Genomic DNA, 22,758 nt, shown 5'->3' with positions numbered 1-22,758 from the left:
GAATTCCTGGAGGATTTTTTTTAGGAATTCCTCGAGGACTTTTTTAGTAATTTCTGGAGGAATTTCTTTAGGAATTTCAGGAGGAATTTCTTTAGGAATTTCTGGAGGAATTTCTTTAGGAATTCCTGGAGGAATTTATTTAGGAATTCCTGGAGGAATTTCTTTAGGAATTCCTGGAGGAATTTCTTTAGGAATTCCTGGAGGAATTTCTTTAGGAATTCCTGGAGGAATTTCTTTAGGAATTCCTGGAGGAATTATTTTAGGAATTCCTGGAGGAATTTCTTTAGGAATTCCTGGAGGAATTTCTTTAGGAATTCCTGGAGGAATTTCTTTAGGAATTCCTGGAGGATTTTTTTTAGGAATTCCTCGAGGATTTTTTTAGTAATTTCTGGAGGAATTTCTTTAGGAATTTCTGGAGGAATTTCTTTAGGAATTTCTGGAGGAATTTCTTTAGGAATTCCTGGAGGAATTTCTTTAGGAATTCCTGGAGGAATTTCTTTAGGAATTCCTGGAGGAATTTCTTTAGGAATTCCTGGAGGAATTTCTTTAGGAATTCCTGGAGGAATTTCTTTAGGAATTCCTGGAGGAATTTCTTTAGGAATTCCTGGAGGAATTTCTTTAGGAATTCCTGGAGGAATTTCTTTAGGAATTCCTGGAGGAATTTCTTTAGGAATTCCTGGAGGAATTTCTTTAGGAATTCCTGGAGGAATTATTTTAGGAATTCCTGGAGGAATTTCTTTAGGAATTCCTGGAGGAATTTCTTTAGGAATTCCTGGAAGAACTCGCGTAGGAATTCCCGGACGAATTTCTTTAGGAATTTCCGGAGGGATTTCTTTAGGAATTCCCGGAGGAATTTCATTAGGAATTCCTGAAGGAATTTCTTTAGGAATTCCCGGAGGAATTTCTTGAGGAATTCCTGTAGGAATTTCTTCAGGAATTTCTGGAGGAATTTCTTCAAGAATTTCTGGAGGAATTTCTTTAGGAATTCCTGGAGGATTTTTTTAAGGAATTCCTGGAGGAATTTCTTTAGGAATTCCCGGAGGAATTTCTGGAGGAATTTCTGGAGGAATTCCTGGAGGATTTTCTGGAGGAATTCCTGGAAGAATTTCTGGAGGAAATCCTAGAGGAATTTCTGGAGGAAATCCTAGAGGAATTTCTGGAGGAATTCCTGCGAGATTTTTTGCAGGATCTTCTTGAGGAATTTTTGAAGGTTTTCCCAAAGAAATTATCGTACAAAATCCTGGAGGAATTCGCGTAGGAATTCGTGGAGGATTTTTCAAATAAATTTCCTGAGAATTTCTCTCGTGTATTCTCGTCGGAATTCCTGGAGAAGCTCTCGTAGGAGTTCCGGTAGAATTCTCATATAAATTTCAGAAAAAAATCCTTATATGAATTTTCAGAGGAATTTTCGGTGGAATTTAATTATTCTTGTTGGAATTTCCGGAGAACTTCGTAAAGGAAATTCCTGAAGAATTTATCTTGTAATTCTCGGAGGAACTTCTCTTGGATTTGCTGGATGAACTTTCTTATGAATTTTTAGAGCACTGTACCTTGAACAGCCCGGCGATGTTTCCCTTGGAATTCGTCTTTGAACTCCCGAAGAAATTTCCTTTGGATTCTCCGGATTTTTCTAATTGGAATTACCGGTGGAATTTTCATAGGAATACCCGCAGAAATTATCGAAATTATCGTAGGACTTTGTAGGAATTCCCTGAAGAATACTCGTAGGAATTCCAGGAGAACGCGAACCACGTATTTCCAACAGGCCGATCACTGTCCATCGCAGGCGGAACAATCTGTTTTGCAAAAAAAAAGTAAATAAACACCAGCTGATTGGAATTGACACTTTTGCGAGCACACCCGAGCAGGAATGAATAACTGACACATAACTGGAGAATACCAAACTTAGGTATCATACCAGGGCTAGGTATTGGTCGGTTATCCAAGTATTGAAAATAACTCATTTTGGTATTTTGTAGGTATTGATGTAATACCTCAACGAGCTATTGGTTTGGTGTTGAGGACTGCTTGAAGTATTATTCAATTATGGGAAAATTGCTATTTGTATGGAAAAATCGCCGATTATTATTCAGGTATTATCATACCTGATGTTATTATTCACGTGTTATGCGCAGAATATGAACCAGTTATTATTTTAGGTATTTTACCTCTTATGCAGGGCTTCTTAATACCTCATTCAGGTTGTAGGTATTCGGTTTTCCATACCTGAGTTTGGTATTCCTCAGCTATTTTCTCCTGCTCGGGCACTCTCCCACTCAAAAAAAAAGAACAAGAGAGAGAATGGCTGCGTACTTCTCGTGCTTCCTTCGATTAATCCTCTCTTGGAGCTTACCGAACGGAGTATTTAAATTTAATCTGGATTTTCGCAAATCGAGATTAAATCTCGTATCAACTGCGTTGGTGCTTATGACCATTAGAGCTTTCCTGTACTGAGTTCAATTTCCCGTTTTTTCTAAGGCGATCCAGTTTAAAGTTCCACCATGGCACGTCTCTAGTTGAAGACGTTTGTATGGTGGGGTAACTGCTGTTAAGGACAAACGTCTTGAAATCCCGCTCTAATACTGCGTCAGAATTTCAGACGCACAAATCTCAAGAACCAAGCTTCAAACAACAGTGAATTTTATTATTCTGTTCTTGCTCACTTGTAATAAACTTTAAATAAGAAGATCAGGTGCGCTGGTTTTGTTTACGATGAGATTTGTGCGCTCGATATCGTGAGTAGGTACCGAAGTCGGCCATTGTAGCGGCCATTTTGGGATTCTAACAAGTCTATCCTTAAAGGAATTGATGATGTTTTCATTTACCCTTGGAGGAAATGATTCTAACTTGAATGGTTGAATCGATAGTTTCTCCCATTGAAAATAAACGCGAATTCTATATATTGCTCCCAGTTTGCCTTCCTGGGATTTCTAAATGCGGTTCTAGAATAATCTCCACCATTCCAAATAAAGATTATATGTTTATGAAATCTCATCTGACACATGTCAGTTTGTGACCTAGTCAAAGATTGCAGCATTGCACAGTGTTAGATCCAAGACCTCTGGTCTGATTGCATTTGAGAAAGTGGATTTATCGCCATTATTGCAAATGTCTATATTTTGGGAAGACAGATAGTCACCTCGACTGTTAATATCCGTATACTACCCCAAATCGTATGATACGCGTCACCAGGAAAATAAGCTGAAGCCACAGCGATCTCAGTGTTATTCCTAGTATCAGGTATCAGGTATCAGAAGGCCGGCTCCAGAGGCACGTTATCCTCCATTTGGGACATTTGTGCCATCGCCAAAATAACAGCCTATTTCATCATCTACCTGAGGGAAAAGGAAGGAAAAAGGATTTGGATGGGGATAGGGACAGGTAGGGAAATAGGAAAAATACCCTGGAAGAGGGTACTAACGCACAAGCGTACCACAATGGGTTCAAACAGCGCCCTGAAAAGGGCACTGTAATAAGGCATAAAGCGAAAGAGAGCCTATAGCTCTTTACCACAGCGGGTTAAGAACAACAGAATATCCTGAAGATTCAGGTTTCTGAAGTCAGTTTCACTTAATAAGTGTTTACCGAATACTCGGAAACGCAGTTGCGCGAAAACTGGACAGTTACATATCAAATGATACGAAGTTCCATAATCGGATTCACAGCTATCACAGGCAAATGAATCAGCTTGCTGAATATTCGCCATGTGATAGCTGAGTCGACAGTGGCCAGTCAATGCTTTGACCAGCATGCTGCAATTCTGCTTAGACAGATTAGTTAGATACTTCGCCACCCGTAGAGATGGCTCAGCACTATACAATTTGGTTTGACGACATGACTCCAAACTATTCCAATATTGTCTGTGTTGAGTGACAGCCCAGGTGTGAATCTGAAGCTTAATCCAACACTTCGATATCGGAATAGCTGGCTCAGGGCCAATGAAGTCATGTGATGCTCCAGAGCGAGCTAACTCATCAGCCAATTCATTTCCAGCGATGGAAGAATGACCAGGTACCCATAGAAGGTGAACAGCGTTTGCTGAATTCAGCTCCTCGATTTGAGTTCGACAAGCGATAACTATCTTCGACCTGGAGTTGGGCGAAGCAAGTGCTTTAATAGCAGCCTGGCTATCTTAACAGAAGTATATTACTTTGCCCATTACGTGCTGCTGAAGTGCTGATTGCACTCCGCACATAAGAGCAAAGATTTCGGCCTGAAAAACGGTACAGTGTCTACCAAGTGAATAAGACTGATACAGCCTTAGCTCACGAGAATAAACACCAGCACCTGCTCGACCTTCGAGAAGGGAGCCATCAGTGTAACATACGATGCCGTCTGAAATACTTCTTTCCAGATAACCAGATGTCCACTCTTCCCGGGAAGGGAATTTCGTGGAAAATGTCCTATATGGAAAATTACAAGCAATTGTAAGATCACTTGGAGCAAGGACAATTTTGTCCCAATTCACCAAAAGTGGAAACAACGAGATGTGTGTTGAACTGCGGTTCACAGGAGTTTCCTCTAGTAGACCGAGTACCCGTAACCGGTAAGTGCAAGATAGGGCTTCTTGTTTGAGATGAATGTGTAGTGGGGCAACGTCAAAGAGAACTTCTAGCGCTGCCGTAGGAGTTGAAGAGAACGCTCCAGACATCGCCATTAAGCACATCCTTTGGAGATGGCCTAATTTTGATTGGACCGTTCTCACTTCACCCTTTTGCCACCACACAAGACATCCATAAGCCAATATTGGCCGAACCACAGTTGTGTAAATCCATTTGATATACTTGGGTTTTAGACCCCAAGTTGTACCAAAAGTACGCCGGCATTGCCCGAAGGCCATACAAGCTTTCTTGATTCTGAACTCAATGTGAGGTGTCCAGGAAAGCTTGGAATCAAGAATGACTCCAACGTACTTTACCTGTTCAGTCACATCGATTTCAGAATCAAAGAGACGCAAAGGTCGAACGCCATTACGGTTTCGCCTTTCCGTGAAAAGAACAATAGATGTTTTACTCGGATTAACCGAAAGGCCACCCCAAATCGTATGATGCGCGTCACCAGGAAAATAAGCTGAAGCCACAGCGATCTCAGTGTTATTCCTAGTGGTTGATACCTCTACCATGACTGTAACAGTGTAACAATGTCCCTTCTGACAAACTCTAATAATAAATAATTGGATATCATTTTAACGTTTTACGTACTAAGACAGCAGTTCTGTGAGACTTGTTGCTCATCATAATATAGTTTATTATTTTGTGTCAGAACTCCTAGAATCTTTCGTTTGTTGGACCATGGCTCTTGAATAATAAGCGCCACTTCCAGTCTTTCTTTTTTAAACCTTCGACTCAACACAGCAGAATCACCTTTTGCATGATGAAGCTTTACCTGTACGAACTTAATTCCTGACATGAAAAATTGCATTTTCCCACTTTTCTTAAGCCTCGGAATTGAGACTTAAAAAAGTAGCCGATTAACCCGGAGACAAATAAGGTTCACTGCATCATTGCTCCGTTGAACACAGTAAGGGCAAAATATTGTGAACACGCACCGTTAACGGTTAGGTTTTTATTGGACCTCCTAACCACCCATTTCTAGGCACGGTACGCATTAAGCCGCTTGACACCATGCATTAGGGGTCGCCTGTTTGGTGGACTTTTACCACCGGATTAGGAAATCTGTAGTGAAATTCTTAGCCAGTTGAAGGAACTGCTACCGACACTACACGGCTATCTAGGCTGATCGAGAATAGAATTAATATTGATGATCAACTTCTTTCGAGCCCGAACAGCCGAAGATAACGCATATACTGTCATGATTTCGTATATAGATAGTAGAGTCATCATAGATCCGCGGAGATGAATCCACTGTATCCCAACGAGCATGACGTCACCATTCCAACAACACCGATAGAGCGCATGACGTCATATTGAATCGTCACATTCTAGAAAATTACTAGAAACATTTCACTCAGCGGTATCCGCAGATATATGTTTATTTGACTGTCTAAAGTTTCACAAGAATCATAGGAGAAATTCGTCAATAAAATCTGATCTCAAATACCTGAAATACTTTTAAAATTTCGAATGCTTGACAGTAGCCGAAAAGCAAGAAAGAACGACAGATAAGAGCAATACGTTCATTTTGCTCGACTATCAACCTCGATACATTTCCTGATAGGTTCCTAGTTGATAAGAAGGCGGAAAATAAAAAAAAAATCGTATGCGTAATGCAAGTAGGAATTTCTAGAGTACTGTTTATTTCTCGCGTAATTCGCATAATAGCTTTGACTTACACAACGATTTTTCACGAATAAACGTGATTTCCACACATTCATAAGAACTAACGATGGACCGAGGCTTGAGTGTGTATTCAACGGCTTAGTTGGTACACGTTGAAAGTTTGTAGGAGTTTTCTAGTGATTTTGTTTGTCTCTTCGTGGTTCAAAAATGAAAATCCCAAGAAACTCGGATTTTTGTGAAAAGAAATCTGTGAAATGCAATAGGGAACAAATATTAATGTCGTTACATTTAAATATGGTTATAGCTTTAGAATTGTACTTCAATTAGTGTTGCAATTGAAACATGTAAATGCATACAAACTAAAGTATTACACCCAATCTCTGTGCAACCAAAATGCATCTCTAGCCTTTTCACTCACGATAATAATGAGGCCCATCGGCATGAGCTTATTTGCGTGCTTGCATCATCAAAGTGGAATTGCCCTTGCCATTTGTTTAGCTGTTGCACTTGCAACCAGCCACCACCTACAGTGGCAACTGGCAGTAAACATCTGCGAACACATTATGATGTTTCTTGACACGTGCTTTCCAGAGATTTTTTCTTTTTTCTTTCATTGGTTTAAGAAATTAATACTGCATTAATCATTGTGCTTTGAATGAGAGCTCTTCAATGACATCCTTTGCAGTGAAATATACTCTTGTATATCTATTGAAAAATGGAAATAAAATGTTTTGATTACCAGGGCTAAATGATTAGATCATCAATTTCAAGATGAAGAATACTTTGTACAGAGGTGCCAAAGAAACAGACTTTTTTGGCCATGTCCATACGATACGTAATGGGAAATTCATTGGATTCCGCGCACGATCTAATCTAATCGATTGCAATTATTTGGCACCGTTAGGTGCGAATGACATTCGTTTCGAACAATTTTAAGCTTTGTCTTTTCCTACTCTGTCGCATTAAAATTGACTAGAAAAATAACCGTTAATTTTATCCCACGAAGTATCAAGGTCACTGACTCAATCGATGCCCGGTGCCGCGTGACTTGGGCCGAGGTCATGTCTCACTCGACAAATTCTTCAGATTTGCAGAGTTTATGCTTTACGTTTTACACTGGCCACGCAAGAGCGTCAACTTCAACTACCTACCTAAACCATGGCCGGTCGATAATAGCATACAAGCAAAACATAGCGGTTGAGGTAAGCTTTGAGTATTTCTGGAGCTCGATTTGAATAGGTCGTATGTGCTTTTGTCGATTAAAAATTCGATCACTTGGATTCGCTTATTATAGAGAAAACCGTTGAAATTGAGCAAAGTTTATACATACAGCAAAATCCTCACAAAACAGGCTTTCTGTTCCATCATTAAAAGTTTGCAAAATATCTGCCATATTGCTACAATGACTAAAATAAACTGATCGAATTTTATATCGACAAAAGCACATACGACCTATTCAAATCAAGCTCCAGATTTGTTGCGTCTTGTGCCTTTCCGCTTCTTCGTTCGGTCGGATGCCAAACAAAATCGAACCCGCCCTTGAACTTGAACTCGTAGTTATGCTCAAAGCTCAAGTTAGTCTACCAGGTGTTTGATTGTTTTGTTTGAATGTTTTGTTTTTAAAGTTTTACCAGCTTTTCTTGCGTAGCATATGTTCTTGAAAATTTTCGACTCAATTCATATAAAATCATATCATAAAATTAGGCACACTGTTCCTATTATGGCAACAACATTTTATCTTGGATCCTAATGTTGTGGTATCCCATTGAATTCATATGAAAGACTCTTTAATAAAGACAAATCAATCAATCAATTGAATTCATATGAGATTTTGGAGGATAAAGCATTGTCCACTTAAAATCCGGACGCATGGCATATTTTCCAGTGGCGCTCTCAATGATCACAATCATCATTCTTTTACCGCAGTCTGATCATAGACTAGATTTTCTTGCAACGAGTGAAAAGTTATTTCAGATTAAAGACAAGAGGAAAAAAATCTTGCACGAAAACGTTGAAAATTTAGCATGGTCAGGTACGACAATCGCGAAAAATGTTAATATCTTCAAAACCGTTATGTGTTTTGTGCACAGGTGTTATTAATCATGGCATAAGGTTAAGCTTGGGTTCATTGATTAATCTGCTTGGAATTTGAAGATTTGGCAAAAGTTCGAACTCTGGGCATCGTTTTTAGATAACAAAATGATGAGTGCAAATTGTGGCTGTGTTTATAAGTAGAAAAGTTGGGAAAATCATCTAAGAAGTCATGAAAATAGTGAAATTAATGAATTTCAATGAGCTGGGAAGAAATTCAGCCCGATCGAAATTGAACCAATCTAGAGTGCGGTGCTGCAAAAACTCAACAGCTTTTAAACCACCATAATAATGGCTATAGGGCACTGCATGAAATTATCTCCTTCTCTTTCACTCTTACAGAAATTTTGTAAACAACAAGGCCAAGAAACTTCAAAATCCCATACAAAATCATAACAATGCAGTGCCCTATAGGGCACTGCATGAAATTCTCTCCTTTGCCTTTACTCTTACAGAAATTTTATAAACAACAAGGCCAAGAAATGTCAAAATCAAAACAGTGCAGTGCCCTATACAAAGTTTGCCGGGACAGCTAGTCCTGAATAAATCTGATCATAAATTAAAAACAAACATTTCTTATAAAGTTGGACCTCTTCATCGCATTTATTTTGTCGAAAACTAATCAAGAACAAAACTTGTGATTAATTTCCTCATCCATTTCGAATTTCCTAATAGTTTTATAGCTTTCCCAGATTCCTACGAAATATGTATCTTTGAAAACTCCTGCAGCATATTTTCAGCTTTCTTCTTTTTGTCAAGTTCACAGATATATCAAATAAAATCGATTCCCCTTCGGATTGATTTTCGCCCCCTAGGGGGGATTTCGCCCACTGCCCTAGATATCCGAAAGTGATTTTGGCATTAAATAACCCAAGTGACCATGGAACTGAAGCCGTATTGTGTGCAGATATTTGTGTGGTGTTTTGAATTTCACGTCAACTCATCCAGTAGTAGGCAGCTCTCTCTCTCAGAATCCAATAAAATTTTATGGGTATGAAGACTTTGTATTATGATGCAACTTTGCATACTTTGGTGTGCAGCTCAACATTTTACGTATTTCATCAACAAATTTGCTTTGTACTTATCGACAAGCAAATTTGGATTCAAACTGAAGCTTAGTATCGAGGCTAGTAGTAGGTACAAGGTTACTAAATTGAAATTAGTTTCGTAACTTTTTGTAATCTGACGAACTTCGTAAACTATCAGTGCGCCCGCGGACCACACCTAATTTTTTACTCTATTGAGCAAATCTCTAACGATTGCGAATATGACTGAGATTTTTCTTCATAAATAGTTAGCTACAACAGGATCGTGCTCGCCATTGTTCTCGCGCGGCAATGAAAACAATAGATGCGTGGGTGTTTAGTGTTTAGAATTATATTGTTTCTTGTTGTAAATGTATCGAGAGTATCGCGCAGGAATACTCGTATATGTGCCTGATGTGGGTGATCGATTGTTTGCTTATCGCGTAAAGCGAACAATATCGAGGCAGGCTGTTTTTTTGTCACATCGTTTGTTTGCTTTCCGCGTGAAGTAAACTATAGCGCGACGATTATGGGATTAAAATCAAAAGGCCATATCAATTAACAGAGTGAATTCCGGCCCAACGACACCTTTCCTAAACTTCAACCTTTGTTGGAGATGTGCGGTAAACGCAAACTTTCACATAACAAAGGTTGGTACTAATATTCCTTCCCTCTCCCAACTTGACTGCAAGGCCGTGGCCGGCACCGTTATTGTACCGTTAAAAAGAGTCTCTGAAGCTTGCACAGTGAGAATATTGACCACTCCCAGACAATTATTCAGTTGACTCATTGTGCAACTGTCATTGGTTTGGGTCAATCACGGAGTAGCAACCAAAGATATGTGCAGTCAGACTAAGCTAAGCTAAGCATAAATAGTTATCTACAAAAAAACAATAAAAAATTAATATAAATTTGCAAAAGCATGCCTATTTTTTTAATTTAGGATTTTTTTTCTGAATACAATATTGTTTAAAAGTTCGCCATATAGTGCAAGATGGGCACATTTAGGGAAAACAGTTTTTCTAACATCAAAGACGGACTTGGTCTAGTGGCTACCACTTCTGATTCATATGCAAGAAAGTCCTAGGTTCAATCCTTGCCTCGTCCTTTTCCTCCTACTTTGTATCTTTCTATCTACTTTCTCTCTCTCCTTACATATACATCTCATGTATATTCGTATGTTTGTGGCGATCGCTAGAACCAGAAACGGATTGAAAAAAAAAGCCATTTCCCTTTCTTTCATCGTTCATCACAGCACAGTGTCAATCTATATAACGCCTACAAGTTATGCAACCAAGCGAACTGTGCCGCTTCACAGTAATCTTCACACAATCTATCACTTTACGGCTGGCATCCATGCTCCAATGCATGAACCCTGTGCCAAAAAATAAACATTTTTCCACTAGTATACCGACATCCGCATCGCATGACCTTGTACAGGCGCAGAGGACACAACGGCCTGTTGGCAACAAGAGATTGCAATCATCACTTCCCTATCCCTCCCCTTCCCCACATTGACCTACAACCTGACACAGCAGGCGCCATTGTCGCCTAAAAATACAAGACCACCAACGCTCACACACTGAAGATGCCTGTTAGTCCCAAGCAGCTATCTCATTGATTCCTTGTATGAGTGTAGCTGATTTGGCGATACTGGAGTAGTAACTTTTTTTCTAACAAAAAAAAATGTATGTCATCAATTTTTTGGCATGATTCTTGAAAACTCAGGGTCCCAGCATGCCTTCAGAATCTAATAAAACTCAACGGGCATGATTTATTAGACTTATTGGACATTGCTTTTGATTTTTTAATGTTAACGACTACATCAGACAACTCTTTCATCCTTAAGGACAAACGTCTGGAACTCCCGCTTCAAAATGTGCACCAGAACTTCAGGCGCACAAACCTCAAGAAGCAAACTTCAAACAATAGTGCATTTTTTATTTTGTACTTGCTTACTTGTAATAAGCTTAAAACAAGAAGATCAGGTGCGCTGGTTTTGTTTCAGAAGAGATTTGTGCGCTTGAAATCGTGAGTAGATGCCAAAGTCGGCCGTTGTGGCGGTCATTTTGGGATTCTAACGAGTCTGTCCAAGAGCGCTTTGCATCAGGTTGAATAGGATGCTGCTGAGGCACATACCAACTGTCAATGATAGGTAGTCGTCGGCAAAACCATAAGTAGGAAAACCGCTATTATTGATTTACTTGAAAGACTCCACAAAAGTAGTGACAAGACTCCTCCTTGAGGGCATCCACAAACACTCAATTTCCTAATCGCTGCTTGACGTAATCTAGAGAAGAGATGTCGGTTTTTGAGCATTTGGTAAATGCAATTGGAAATCACTGGAGATATACCATAACCCCATGCGGCTTCCATGCGGAAACAAAAAACTATCGAAAATCATCGAAATACCTTATGAATTTTTGCTATAACTAAAATTTATAGATGCCATTAGAATACCTTATGAAAATTGATCGTGCTTGTTATGACCGATTTCATAAGGTAGACTTATAAAAAGAGCAAAAAAAATCTTAAAATGATGCAAACTAGAATCGATCCGTTAACGCCGGAATCACTGAGCTCGAGTTTAATCCACACGGCTTGTGACGCTTGAGAATATTATGTTGACCTTATGAAATTCATGCTAATCATATGAATTATTTAAAGGCCGTTTCATAAGGTAGACCTTATGAAAATCTTATGCTTAATTGGCTGAGTGTAATTCGGCATCGAAAAAAAGCTACCCTCGATATCTAAGAAAACACCCAAGCCGAATTGCTTTTGAACGAATGCCTTCCCGATTTCATAAACAACCTTGTGTAAAAGAGTCACGATGAACTTTCCAGATTGGTAAACATGTTGGCTCACATTCCCAGATCCTGTCGTGAAATAACTGTAAAGTTTATCCCGAAGCGAAAACGTGCATCGTATGAAGAAGCAAAGAGTTTCGGATCTATTAGTTTAACCTCTTTTTTTTCTGAAATTTTTAGAACGTATTGTCGCTCATGATATCCGTGATGGCCATCATGCAAGTGAAATAGTATAAGTCAGGGGTTTTCAAGCCTTTTGCCTCGCGGTGCACTTTTTAGAAATTAATTGCTACGCGGTGCACCCATCCATAAAAATCAATTTTAATTAAAAAAATAATTAATTTGAAAAAAGTATACCAAAATTCCAAAACTCAACGGAGTGTATTACGCGTGGAATAATTGTATGAACAGCATTTTTGCGGGATCTTAGACAGATTTCAGGTGAAGCTCTAGTCAAATTGCAATTTTCAGGAGGAAATTTGATTAGAACCTCAATGCATAGAAGTCTTGCGTTGATCATTCGCCGATTTCTGGTATTCACTACGTAAGAACTTTCACTTATAATTGCTAAATTATTTCGTAGATTTAACTTAGGACTCCTGGCAAGCTCCTCAACAGATAGAAGAAAAATGTTTTTGAAAATCACTAGCAAATTCGTAATAAAAAAAGTTCTCGTGAGATTATCAATTGATCTCCACTCAGATCATAAATGATACATACTTAGCCGAGGAAATTACAAATAATCTTGTGAGATTTTTGAAATTGTACAATAAGCATAGCTGAGAAAATTGACCGTAAGGACGTAGTCAGCGCCGTTATTGACCTTAATATAGTTGAGAGTTCTCGAACTGTGCACATTGAGAATGCTGTGCTAGTCCAAAACCTCTTTCTTTATTTCTCTGTGCAATTTCGATTGCTCTGGTCAATCACGGAATATCAACTACGAATTGTGCGGTCATATGCTCATGCTCATGTAAGAACAGCTGAGAAAAGTGTTTTCATATTTGTGATTGGTAGATTTTTGCATCACCGAGGACACGGATCGTATGCAGATCATAAGATTTTTTTGGAGAGGTTTAAAATTTTGAAATGCAATCGTATCATATAAAGTATTGCTTTTTTCACTGAAAATTTTCCTTGCTTCGCTGAGCAATATGACATTTCCTTCCAGCGAAGGCTTACGCGATACAGGAAATCACTGAATTTCACACTAACACAGCAGAAAATCTGTCAACAAGACCTCAATACACATGCATTTTCAGCGAAAAGCTCTATTTGCGTGACAACAATCCACTCCCATGACTAACAGGCGACCGCCGTCAAATATCAGGATTGCCAACTGCCCGGCGACTGCTGTCAGTTTTCTTTGTCGCCGAATCTGGCGCTGGGTCTTCGGCGCGGAAACCCAAAGGTGGGAATAAAATTTTGGGGTTTGCGCGCAATATCACGGTGCACTTGGCAAGGCTTCGCGGTGCACCAAGTGCACCGCGGTGCACGATCTGAAAACCCCTGGATAAGTTATAGGAGTATTTGGAAAAATCCTGAAGGTTTTTGATTCCTCCGTGTTTATCGAGCATATCTGAAAACTATGCTGAAAAAATATGATCAGCCATTTCCAATTGTAGATTGGGATGAACCGTTAGATTGATGCACCTCTCAGTGTTAAAACTGATATATTTCTCTAAAGAACATTACGATACAAACGAAACGCCTTAACTTTAATACCGTGAACCCCCATGATTATCACTAGGGTGATTTCTTTTGTGCTATATCAATTATTTAAATAGCATTCAATATAATTTGGAGAACTACTAAGTATGTATGTTCCTAGTGTAGAATCACGCTTCAGCGTTTTTTGTTTAAATTAAATCCAACTTAACTATCGCTCCATGCAGAAATATAGACTTTGAAACTCGTCTTCACCTGAGTGAAGAATTGGATTGAAAAAATAACGCGTATCTGTCAAAGAATAAGCATTAGGGGGCGTAATTAAAAGGTATGAATCTGATTACACTCATTCGAAGAGGGTATTTAGCTTAGAGGATTCGAAAAGTCGGTACAAAATGGATTCATATGAATAAGAACAAATCAAAACTTACCTTTTACATTCTTGAGCTGCGCTTGAAAGTCAAAGGGACGCTTTCTTTCGATCCGATTCCATTGAAAGGCTATATTCAAGTTTCACTTTCGGCTCATGCTGGCTTCTCTGCACCTTGCCACTTTTATTGCCAATACTCTTCCAATTTTAAAATAAACTATATTACGGTCACTGTAAATCATTAAATTAACTTTCTTCGTCAGGATACTTCTCTCTATTCCAGGATTACACAATTACATACAAATTACGTACAATAAACTAAAACACTTTACACACAATAAGGACACAACTCCAAACCGCGCTCCGTCGTCACACTTTGGTTTCAGTTTTGCCAGGCCGGTTTCCGGGCCAACAAATTCGAAATCTTCAACAGCCGCCGCATTTGAAGTTGCGCATCCGTCACACGTTGTCGATTCGACCGGGTGGCGGTAGGAGCGATTTCCGGTCCGAGGATGATCCGGCGTTCGCCGCCGCTGAAGGGGATTTCTTTCGGAAGGTGACGTAAGCGTACAGCAGGGAACCGGCCACGCTGATGTTGATACCGATGGAGTTGAGCCAGGAGAAGACGTAATCACCACCGATGAACATTCCGATGTAGGTCACACTGATGTTCTTCAGGCAGCCCACGATTGTGGTCGTTAGGGCTGAGTTGTATTGGGTGCACAGGATGGTACTGTAGGACAGGATGAATCCCATCACGCAGGAGAGAAGGAACTGGACCAAGAAGACGGGATCGTTCCATCCCGGGTACTGCCATGCTTTCTCCAGATCGCCCAGGAGCCATGTGCCAATCAGGGCCGGTAGAAACATGAACAGCGAGTTGTAGTACATGAGTCCGTACTTGCCCATGTCGGCGGTGTCCAGTTTCTTTTTCATGTAGACGCCATTGGCGGCAGTCAAGCTATTGGTAATCATCACAAAAAGGTAACCGTGCAGATTGAAACTCAGGTCGTCGCTTGCCGCGAGTAGAGCTCCTCCCACCATGGAGTAGACACTGATTTGGACAGTGGTCGTCGGCCGGATGCCGAGAATCCGCAGCTCCAGGATCATCGTCATCAGGATGGAGAACCGCCGGAGGGCGGCGAACATCGGCAAACTGAGGGCTTGCGTTCCACCCAGGCCGAACATCATGTTGCCCAGGTAGATCAATGGCAATGGGAATATCTTACGTGGTATGTCCCGGGAGAAATCCGGGAATTTGACTATTTTAAAATGTTTCCCCAGGAACAGTACTACGATGCTGGCCGCTAGCTGGCCCAAACTAAGTACCAGGAACGACGGAAATCGATACGATGTGAGAACGGTTTTATTGACTACGGTGATGAAGAAAGAGGCAAACCCGTAAAACAGGGCGCTGGATACTTTCATTAGATGGGTTATGCCTTCATTCCCATTGCCGGAAATGTCTGTGGCTCCCATTTTGCTCGCGTCTGATTGGTTCCTCCCACGTCCAAAACTGATTACTCTCGCTGCTGCTTATCTCCAAACTTGGAACGAATCTCCACTATGCTTCTCTATCCGATTATTAGGCGTAATTGTAGCTTCCAACGCAGAGCAGCGCCCATTCACTGTCACGAACGCTGATCTAGTTATCGAAGGCTGGAGATTACCCAAATACTCCGAATTCACCATTATTCCTCCTTGATTTGCTTCATTCCGGGGCAAAATGTAGGCACAATAAGATCTTGACGGATATTTTCGCACTTGAATCGAGAATCAACTTTGTTTGCACAGTTTTTACATAAAAAACTACGAAACACTTGCTCAAACCGATGACCTTGCTGCTTCTTCCCTGATTTTAGTTTGACGTATTAGCCAGCAAATGTTGGGAGCTGAATCTTCCACTCCGGGGAAGAACGGACAAGAAAAAATCCCTCTTCCTCCGCTTCCCACACGCGCACTTATAAACAATCATCCACTGACTGCATTGAGCTGAGTTGGATATTGTTCTTTAGCGGGACAAGAACATCATCACTCGCGACGACGGCAGCTCAGATTCCTTCTTCACTCACGAATCACGACCACCAGTCCGTCCGAATCTTTCGGTATCGTTTGCGTAATGATTACCACTCCTTCCGTTGTGTAGGATTTGTCGAAGTATTCTTATCAAACAATAAAGTACCTACGAATCGCGAGATTACACTAAACGAGAACCGGTGGCTACGCTGGCAAAGGCAGGCCACTCGCGAGCGATCCGCGATTGGATTGAATTGACAGATTGACTCGAGCATCTGACGGACGGACACGGACCTGACGAAATAGACGAGACGAGAGAGATCGTTGACGTTCGGTCGTTCGCTCGCTTCGCACTTTCTTTGTGCGGCACTGATTCTCGCGCACAAACACCAGCGCCTACAGGGCTGGTAGCGAAAGATAGCGAGCTGATACCAGAATAATAGTGACAGCGAATTAGTAACATTAAATCACAAACCCATTTACAGACCACTTAGGGAACGTCCATAAATTACGTCACGCAAAAATCGACCATTTTCAACCCCCCCTCCCCCCTATGTCACACTTTTTATATGAGACCTCTGAAATTTTTGTATGGGTCGTCACACTTTGCTGAACCCCCCCTCCCCCCTCAAAGCGTGATGTAATTTATGGACGTTCCCTTACTGCGAAGGAATCTGTAAATAAATCATGGTTCTCGGGAATAGAATTTTTCATGAAGTACTAGCACATTTTCCTTTATTTTGGTCACGATTTTTTCAGCGTGTTCATCAGGGCTCTCCCTCGTCATGTAAACATTATTTCCATCTCTTTCTTTCACACGCGAACAAAACGTCAAAGCACGAAACACTTAAACAAATAACGTGCTCACTTTCAATTATTTTGTCAGTAATTAAATTAATATTGACCCAAATTGTCATAAAACGGTAAATATTTATGTGACCTAAATCAAATTTGATGATATTTAGTTAATTGGTTTTGAAAATGTTGATTTATTATACAAAATCTTATTGAAAAATTAATATATTTTATGGCTTGAACATGCATTTGAAAGCAGGTCGTCTTTTCTGCACGGTGCACGTCCTGGTCCGAGTTCGCTCCCTTTTTTCTGCATCGATTTGTTTGTAAATAAAGTGGATAGGCGCTTGACGAATCATTTCTGTGGCTGCACCAGTGTGCATTTTTGTGGGGAATTTAAATAAAATTTCTCGTTGAAAAGTGTGTTCCCGTGCTTGAAAAATGTCCTCTTGTGCTGCATACTCAGGAAAGGTGCTCAAGTTTTGTTATTTTGCATGGAGAATCCGTGGCGGATGATGGGAGAAAAACAGTTTTTAATCGGTTTAGAAGAAAAGAAGCTGATGTGGTTGAACCTCATAGGTACATACAGTTCTGCAGCTGAAGTTTATTCTTTATTTGGCAGCCCGAATGAATGTTCTGCCGAAAGCAGGCCCAGAACAATCGAAACCTGCCCCAACCCCAGCCCCAGCAAAGGAAAAGAAGCGACCTAGTCAAAAGGTACTTCGTGTTTTGTATCAACATAATTTCCTTCTATTTTTAATCAAATCGATCAACTTCTCTTTCAGTCAAGTGACCTATCCAGCAACTCCGATTGGCCAACGCCAGATTTCAAATCAAGCCAGCGAAAAAGCCGGGAGCTGTGCAAGAGGCTTCTGAGTCAGCAGTGTCCGTAGCGCCCGCCTTAGAACCGGCAAAGCCCACAACCCCCAGTGAACAACCAGCAGCCAGTCCAACATACGTCAAACCAGCACCAGTTCCGCGGCGCCGAAATCTTACCCTCCGGCAGCAACGGCTTGAAGGCATACGGCACTGCAAGTAGATCCACTCGCCACACCGTAAACTCAGCAACAAGTTCCTGCCAAACAGCTCTCCGCCGAGGAAGATCACAGTCGACCAAAGAGGGGCGATCAGCTCAACGGTGCCAACAGCCGCAAGCGACCACGTCCCAAGTGGGTTCCCCTGCCGATCGATCTGCCGAAGCAAAGGAGGCCATCGTAATTGAACTACACATTGGTGTCGGTACGATGAATACGAAAAGAGCAGTTGTAATCAGGAACGACCGCCACCACTTTACGTACCAGTCGGGGAGGTGTCCCTTTTCCTTTTTACCGAGGCGAACGAGGTGGTCGAATCTGCCGCGCTTGCGCTTTGAACAATCCAAAGAGAACCACCTTCAACTCGAGGTGGGACATCCTCGGCGGGCTTCGGAATGTTGGCGATCGGGGAGCGCATGCACATATCGGCGGAGCACCGCTCACCAGCGGGGAGTTCAGCGGCATTGGACAAGCGATCGAAAAGGAAAGAAAAATCTGCGTTCATGATGCCTTACCTCAGTACGTTCTTGGGGCTCTGCTCATCGGTATGGACCAGCTGAGCATTAAGGAGTGTATCAAAGATCAAATGTAAGGTGGAAATTTTATACCGGGTAAATAAAACTTATGAATGCGGCCCAAACCTTTGTATCTACATTTGCCCAAATAAAAAGGGAATTCCTCTAAAAAAAATGTCATAATGAGCCATATTTCCTTTCTACCCTTCTTACACTCATAGAAAGGTATGAATATCGCTCGGGAAACCGACTTTCGATCCGAGTCTCATTACCAATCAACTCAGCTCGACGAACTGAGAATGTCTGTAGGTGTATACAAAATTTATGTTCCGAAAAAATTCGCTCAGATTTCTCAGTCGTCTGTCAATCGATTTTAGTTCTCTTAGCACCAAAATGAAAGCTACAAAATCCTAGTAGAACACTTTTCCATATTATTTCGATTGGACATTTTGATTACTGAGATATCTTATACAACAAAGTAGTAATACAACATAACTTTTGAGATTTTTGACCAAGCAAATCGTAATAAATTTTTCAGCTGTCCGTCAAACGACGCTTAGCACCAAATGTAAGCTACAACATCCTTGTAGAACGCTCTTCAATCTTATTTGGATTGCACATTTGGTTACCGAGGGTTTGCCTTGTGGATAAGGCTTTGGATCGCCAATCCAAATATCTTATGGAGCACAGGAGTGATTCTAAAGTTCGAAGTGCTTTGCGTCACCACGAAACCTGAGAGGACATAGTGAACCTTCTAAGCAAAAAAAATTAATATAATAGAAGAATATCTTATGGATCACTGCAGTGGTTCCTCAAGTTTAGTGTGCTTTGCGTCACCACGCAACCTGGGAGGACATAGTGAACCGTCTAAGCGAAAAAATCTATCATAATGGAGGAATATCTTATGGAAACAAGTTTCAAGTGCTTGCACGTGTGATGCACGCAACCTGAGAGGACATGATGAACCATCTAAGCGAAAAATTCTAATATAATAGAAGAATATCTTATAGATAGTACAGTGGTTCCTCAAGTTTAAAATGCTTTGCGTCACCACGCAACCTGAGAGGACATAGTGAACCTTCTAAGCGAAAAATTCTAATATAATAGAAGAATATCTTTTAGATAGTACAGTGGTTCCTCAAGTTTAAAGTGCTTTGCGTCACCACGCAACCTGGGAGGACATGATGAACCTTCTAAGCGAAATATCTAATATAATAGAAGACAATCTTATGGATCACTGGGATGGTTCCATAAGTGCTTTGCGTCACCACGCAACCTGGGAGGACATAGTGAACCTTCTAAGCGAAAAATTCTAATATAATAGAAGAATATCTTAGATAGTACAGTGGTTCCACAAGTTTTAAATGCTTTGCGTCACCATGCAACCTGAGAGGACATAGTGAACCTTCTAAGCGAAAAATTCTAATATAATAGAAGAATATCTTATAGATAGTACAGTGGTTCCTCAAGTTTAAAATGCTTTGCGTCACCACGCAACCTGGGAGGACATGATGAACCTTCTAAGCGAAATATCTAATATAATAGAAGACAATCTTATGGATCACTGGGATGGTTCCATAAGTCTAAAGTGCTTTGCGTCACCACGCAACCTGGGAGGACATAGTGAACCTTCTAAGCGAAAAATTCTAATAGAAGAATATCTTAGATAGTACAGTGGTTCCACAAGTTTTAAATGCTTTGCGTCACCATGCAACCTGAGAGGACATAGTGAACCTTCTAAGCGAAAAATTCTAATATAATAGAAGAATATCTTAGATAGTACAGTGGTCCCACAAGTTTTAAATGCTTTGCGTCACCACGCAACCTGAGAGGACATGATGAACCTTCTAAGCGAAAAATTCTAATATAATAGAAGAATATCTTATGGATCGCTGGGGTGGTTCCATAAATCTAAAGTGCTTTGCGTCACCACGCAACCTGGGAGGACATAGTGAACCTTCTAAGCGAAAAATTCTAATATGATAGAAGAATATCTTATAGATAGTACAGTGGTTCCGCAAGTTTAAAATGCTTTGCGTCACCACGCAACCTGGGAGGACATGATGAACCTTCTAAGCGAAAAATTCTAATATATTGCTGACTGCACCCCAAATTGGACTGACACCAGAGGCGTCTCGTGACTAGCAGACTGACCTGTTCTACAGAAAAATCAATTTTCGGTGGAAGTCATTTTTTAACGTTCTTCACACACCGACAAAACTGGTTTTTTTTTCAATCATGTCCAACATGCTCTCTTTTCCGCAAATGAACGAAATTTCCACCTCCATAAATTGTTTTAGCTCGTATCATGACCTCGAATTTAAAATTTGGAAACCGTTGCCAACGAGTTAGAGCACATTCGGCACCCCCAGCTTCATCCACGCTGGATCTAATGCATAACAAGCGCGCACGACATTGGGTGTGCCAAAATGTGCTCTAGCTGCGCAAGTTGTTCTCAGCCTACGTAGAACGACAAACCGAGAAGCCACAATCCAAGCTTTCATTCATTTCAGGCCAAACATTTCAATAGGTCCTATCTGCATTTGAGAGGCTCTCTTTGTTCACTTTCTCTTTCAATTATTGCAATGTAATGGTACACTTTTCAACTATTCTTGCAGTACATATCAAAAGACGATTGTTTTGACCATCGTTCAATGCAAGGAGATAATCATAATACAAATAAACAGCTGAGATATTAACGAAAGAGAGGGAAACCAAAGAGAGCCTCTCTTTTGCAGATAGGACCTTTAGACATGTTTGGCCTGATTTCTGGTTTTGCTACACACATGTAAACTTTCCACTGAAGAAGCTCTTTGCGTTTAGCTGTGTGCCTCTGGTATCCATCTGTATCCATCGCTTTTTTCTCTGAAGAGTATACCGAGCAGCATGCTAACAATCATTTACACACATTTGAGAACCTGATCGGTAAGCATAGCTGGCAAAATATTTATTTAAATTGATTTAAATACTGTGCAATGAATGTTCCTTATTCCATTTTTTTAGATATTGTTAAATAATCCTTTAATTTCCAACAACGATACAACATACATTTTTTAGCATTCTAAAACTGTAAATTTTCAACATGATTTTAAAGACTTTAGTCGATTGCGCTTAGCGTGCGTGTACGCGTGAGAAGCAGGCGGGAAGTGAAAAATGGAAAGAAACGTTGACAACGTTGCTGCTGGTTCTAGACGAGTAGGGAACGTATGAGCGACAGAGTAAAGTGAAATGAATTCGAATGAACACTGCCATTCGGAGGCAAAAAAGGGAGGAAACGGTTGGTTTGGGAACAGCATCCATCGTTCGCATGAATCGGGGAACCGGTGGCATGTAGTTTCGAAGAGTCGAGCAAGAGAGAGCTGCGCAAGGCTGGCTCTCGCATGCTCTTGTTGGTTTCTGCCGGTGGATGGCTTGGAGTCGTCTTTCGTTCTTCATAAACCGGGAACGATGTTAGCGCCTTGTGTGCAAGTTGTTATGGGATATGTGCGGTGGGAGTTTTAAATTTAGTTTATTCTTTTGGTATATATACTTAAAGAATATTTTGCGAGTTTTATTCTCAGCCTATACCCGTTCCAAGAACAGGTCGAACATGTGGACGAGGCGCCTCTGACTGACACAATAGTGTGAACACACCTTCAAAGTGTGATTGCAGCGCAGGGACACGTCGGATCGAGTTGAGGTCTTCGGTGCACTTATTCCTTGTAAATGGAGGAATAAGTGCACCGAAGACGTCGAGACGATCCGAGGCAAATGTGCACTTTTATCACACTTTTTAGGCGTCCCAAAAAAAGTGTGATAGTCCAATTTGGGATGTAGTCTGCAATAATAGAAGAATATCTTATAGATAGTACAGTGGTTCCTCAAGTTTAAAATGATTTGCGTCACCACGCAACCTGGGAGGACATGATGAACCTTCTAAGCGAAAAATTCTAATATAAAAGAAGAATATCTTATGGATCGCTGGGGTGGTTCCATAAGTCTAAAGTGCTTTGCGTCACCACGCAACCTGGGAGGACATAGTGAACCTTCTAAGCGAAAAATTCTAATATAATAGAAGAATATCTTATAGATAGTACAGTGGTTCCTCAAGTTTAAAATGCTTTGCGTCACCACGCAACTTGGGAGGATATGATGAACCTTCTAAGGGAAAAATTAAGAAGAATATCTTACACTGAAAAAAGTTTTCACATTGTTT

The 22,758-nt window shown here is 40.7% G+C and overlaps 2 protein-coding genes across 2 annotated transcripts in view; both read right to left on the bottom strand.

Moving 5' to 3' along the window:
• The window catches only part of LOC115263203 (ubiquinone biosynthesis protein COQ4 homolog, mitochondrial), a 49,845-nt gene that overhangs the window by 6,488 nt on the left and 20,599 nt on the right, over positions 1-22,758 (bottom strand). The window lies entirely within an intron of this gene.
• On the bottom strand, positions 14,339-16,508 carry LOC115263201 (UDP-sugar transporter UST74c). Its single transcript, XM_029866180.2, has one exon. It carries the CDS (start codon positions 15,680-15,682, stop codon positions 14,663-14,665), a length of 1,020 nt encoding a protein of 339 aa, XP_029722040.2. The 5' UTR covers positions 15,683-16,508; the 3' UTR covers positions 14,339-14,662.

Source organism: Aedes albopictus, chromosome 2 (assembly GCF_035046485.1).
Source record: "Aedes albopictus strain Foshan chromosome 2, AalbF5, whole genome shotgun sequence".
In the NCBI taxonomy this organism is placed as follows: Eukaryota; Metazoa; Arthropoda; class Insecta; order Diptera; family Culicidae; genus Aedes; species Aedes albopictus.
Note: the sequence above shows the minus strand (reverse complement) of the source record. Positions and strands in the feature narration are given on the sequence as shown.

Coding starts and splice junctions, on each gene's coding strand:
- LOC115263201 (XM_029866180.2), bottom strand. CDS start 15,682: ATGGGAGCCACAGACATTTCCGGCAATGGGAATGAAGGCATAACCCAT.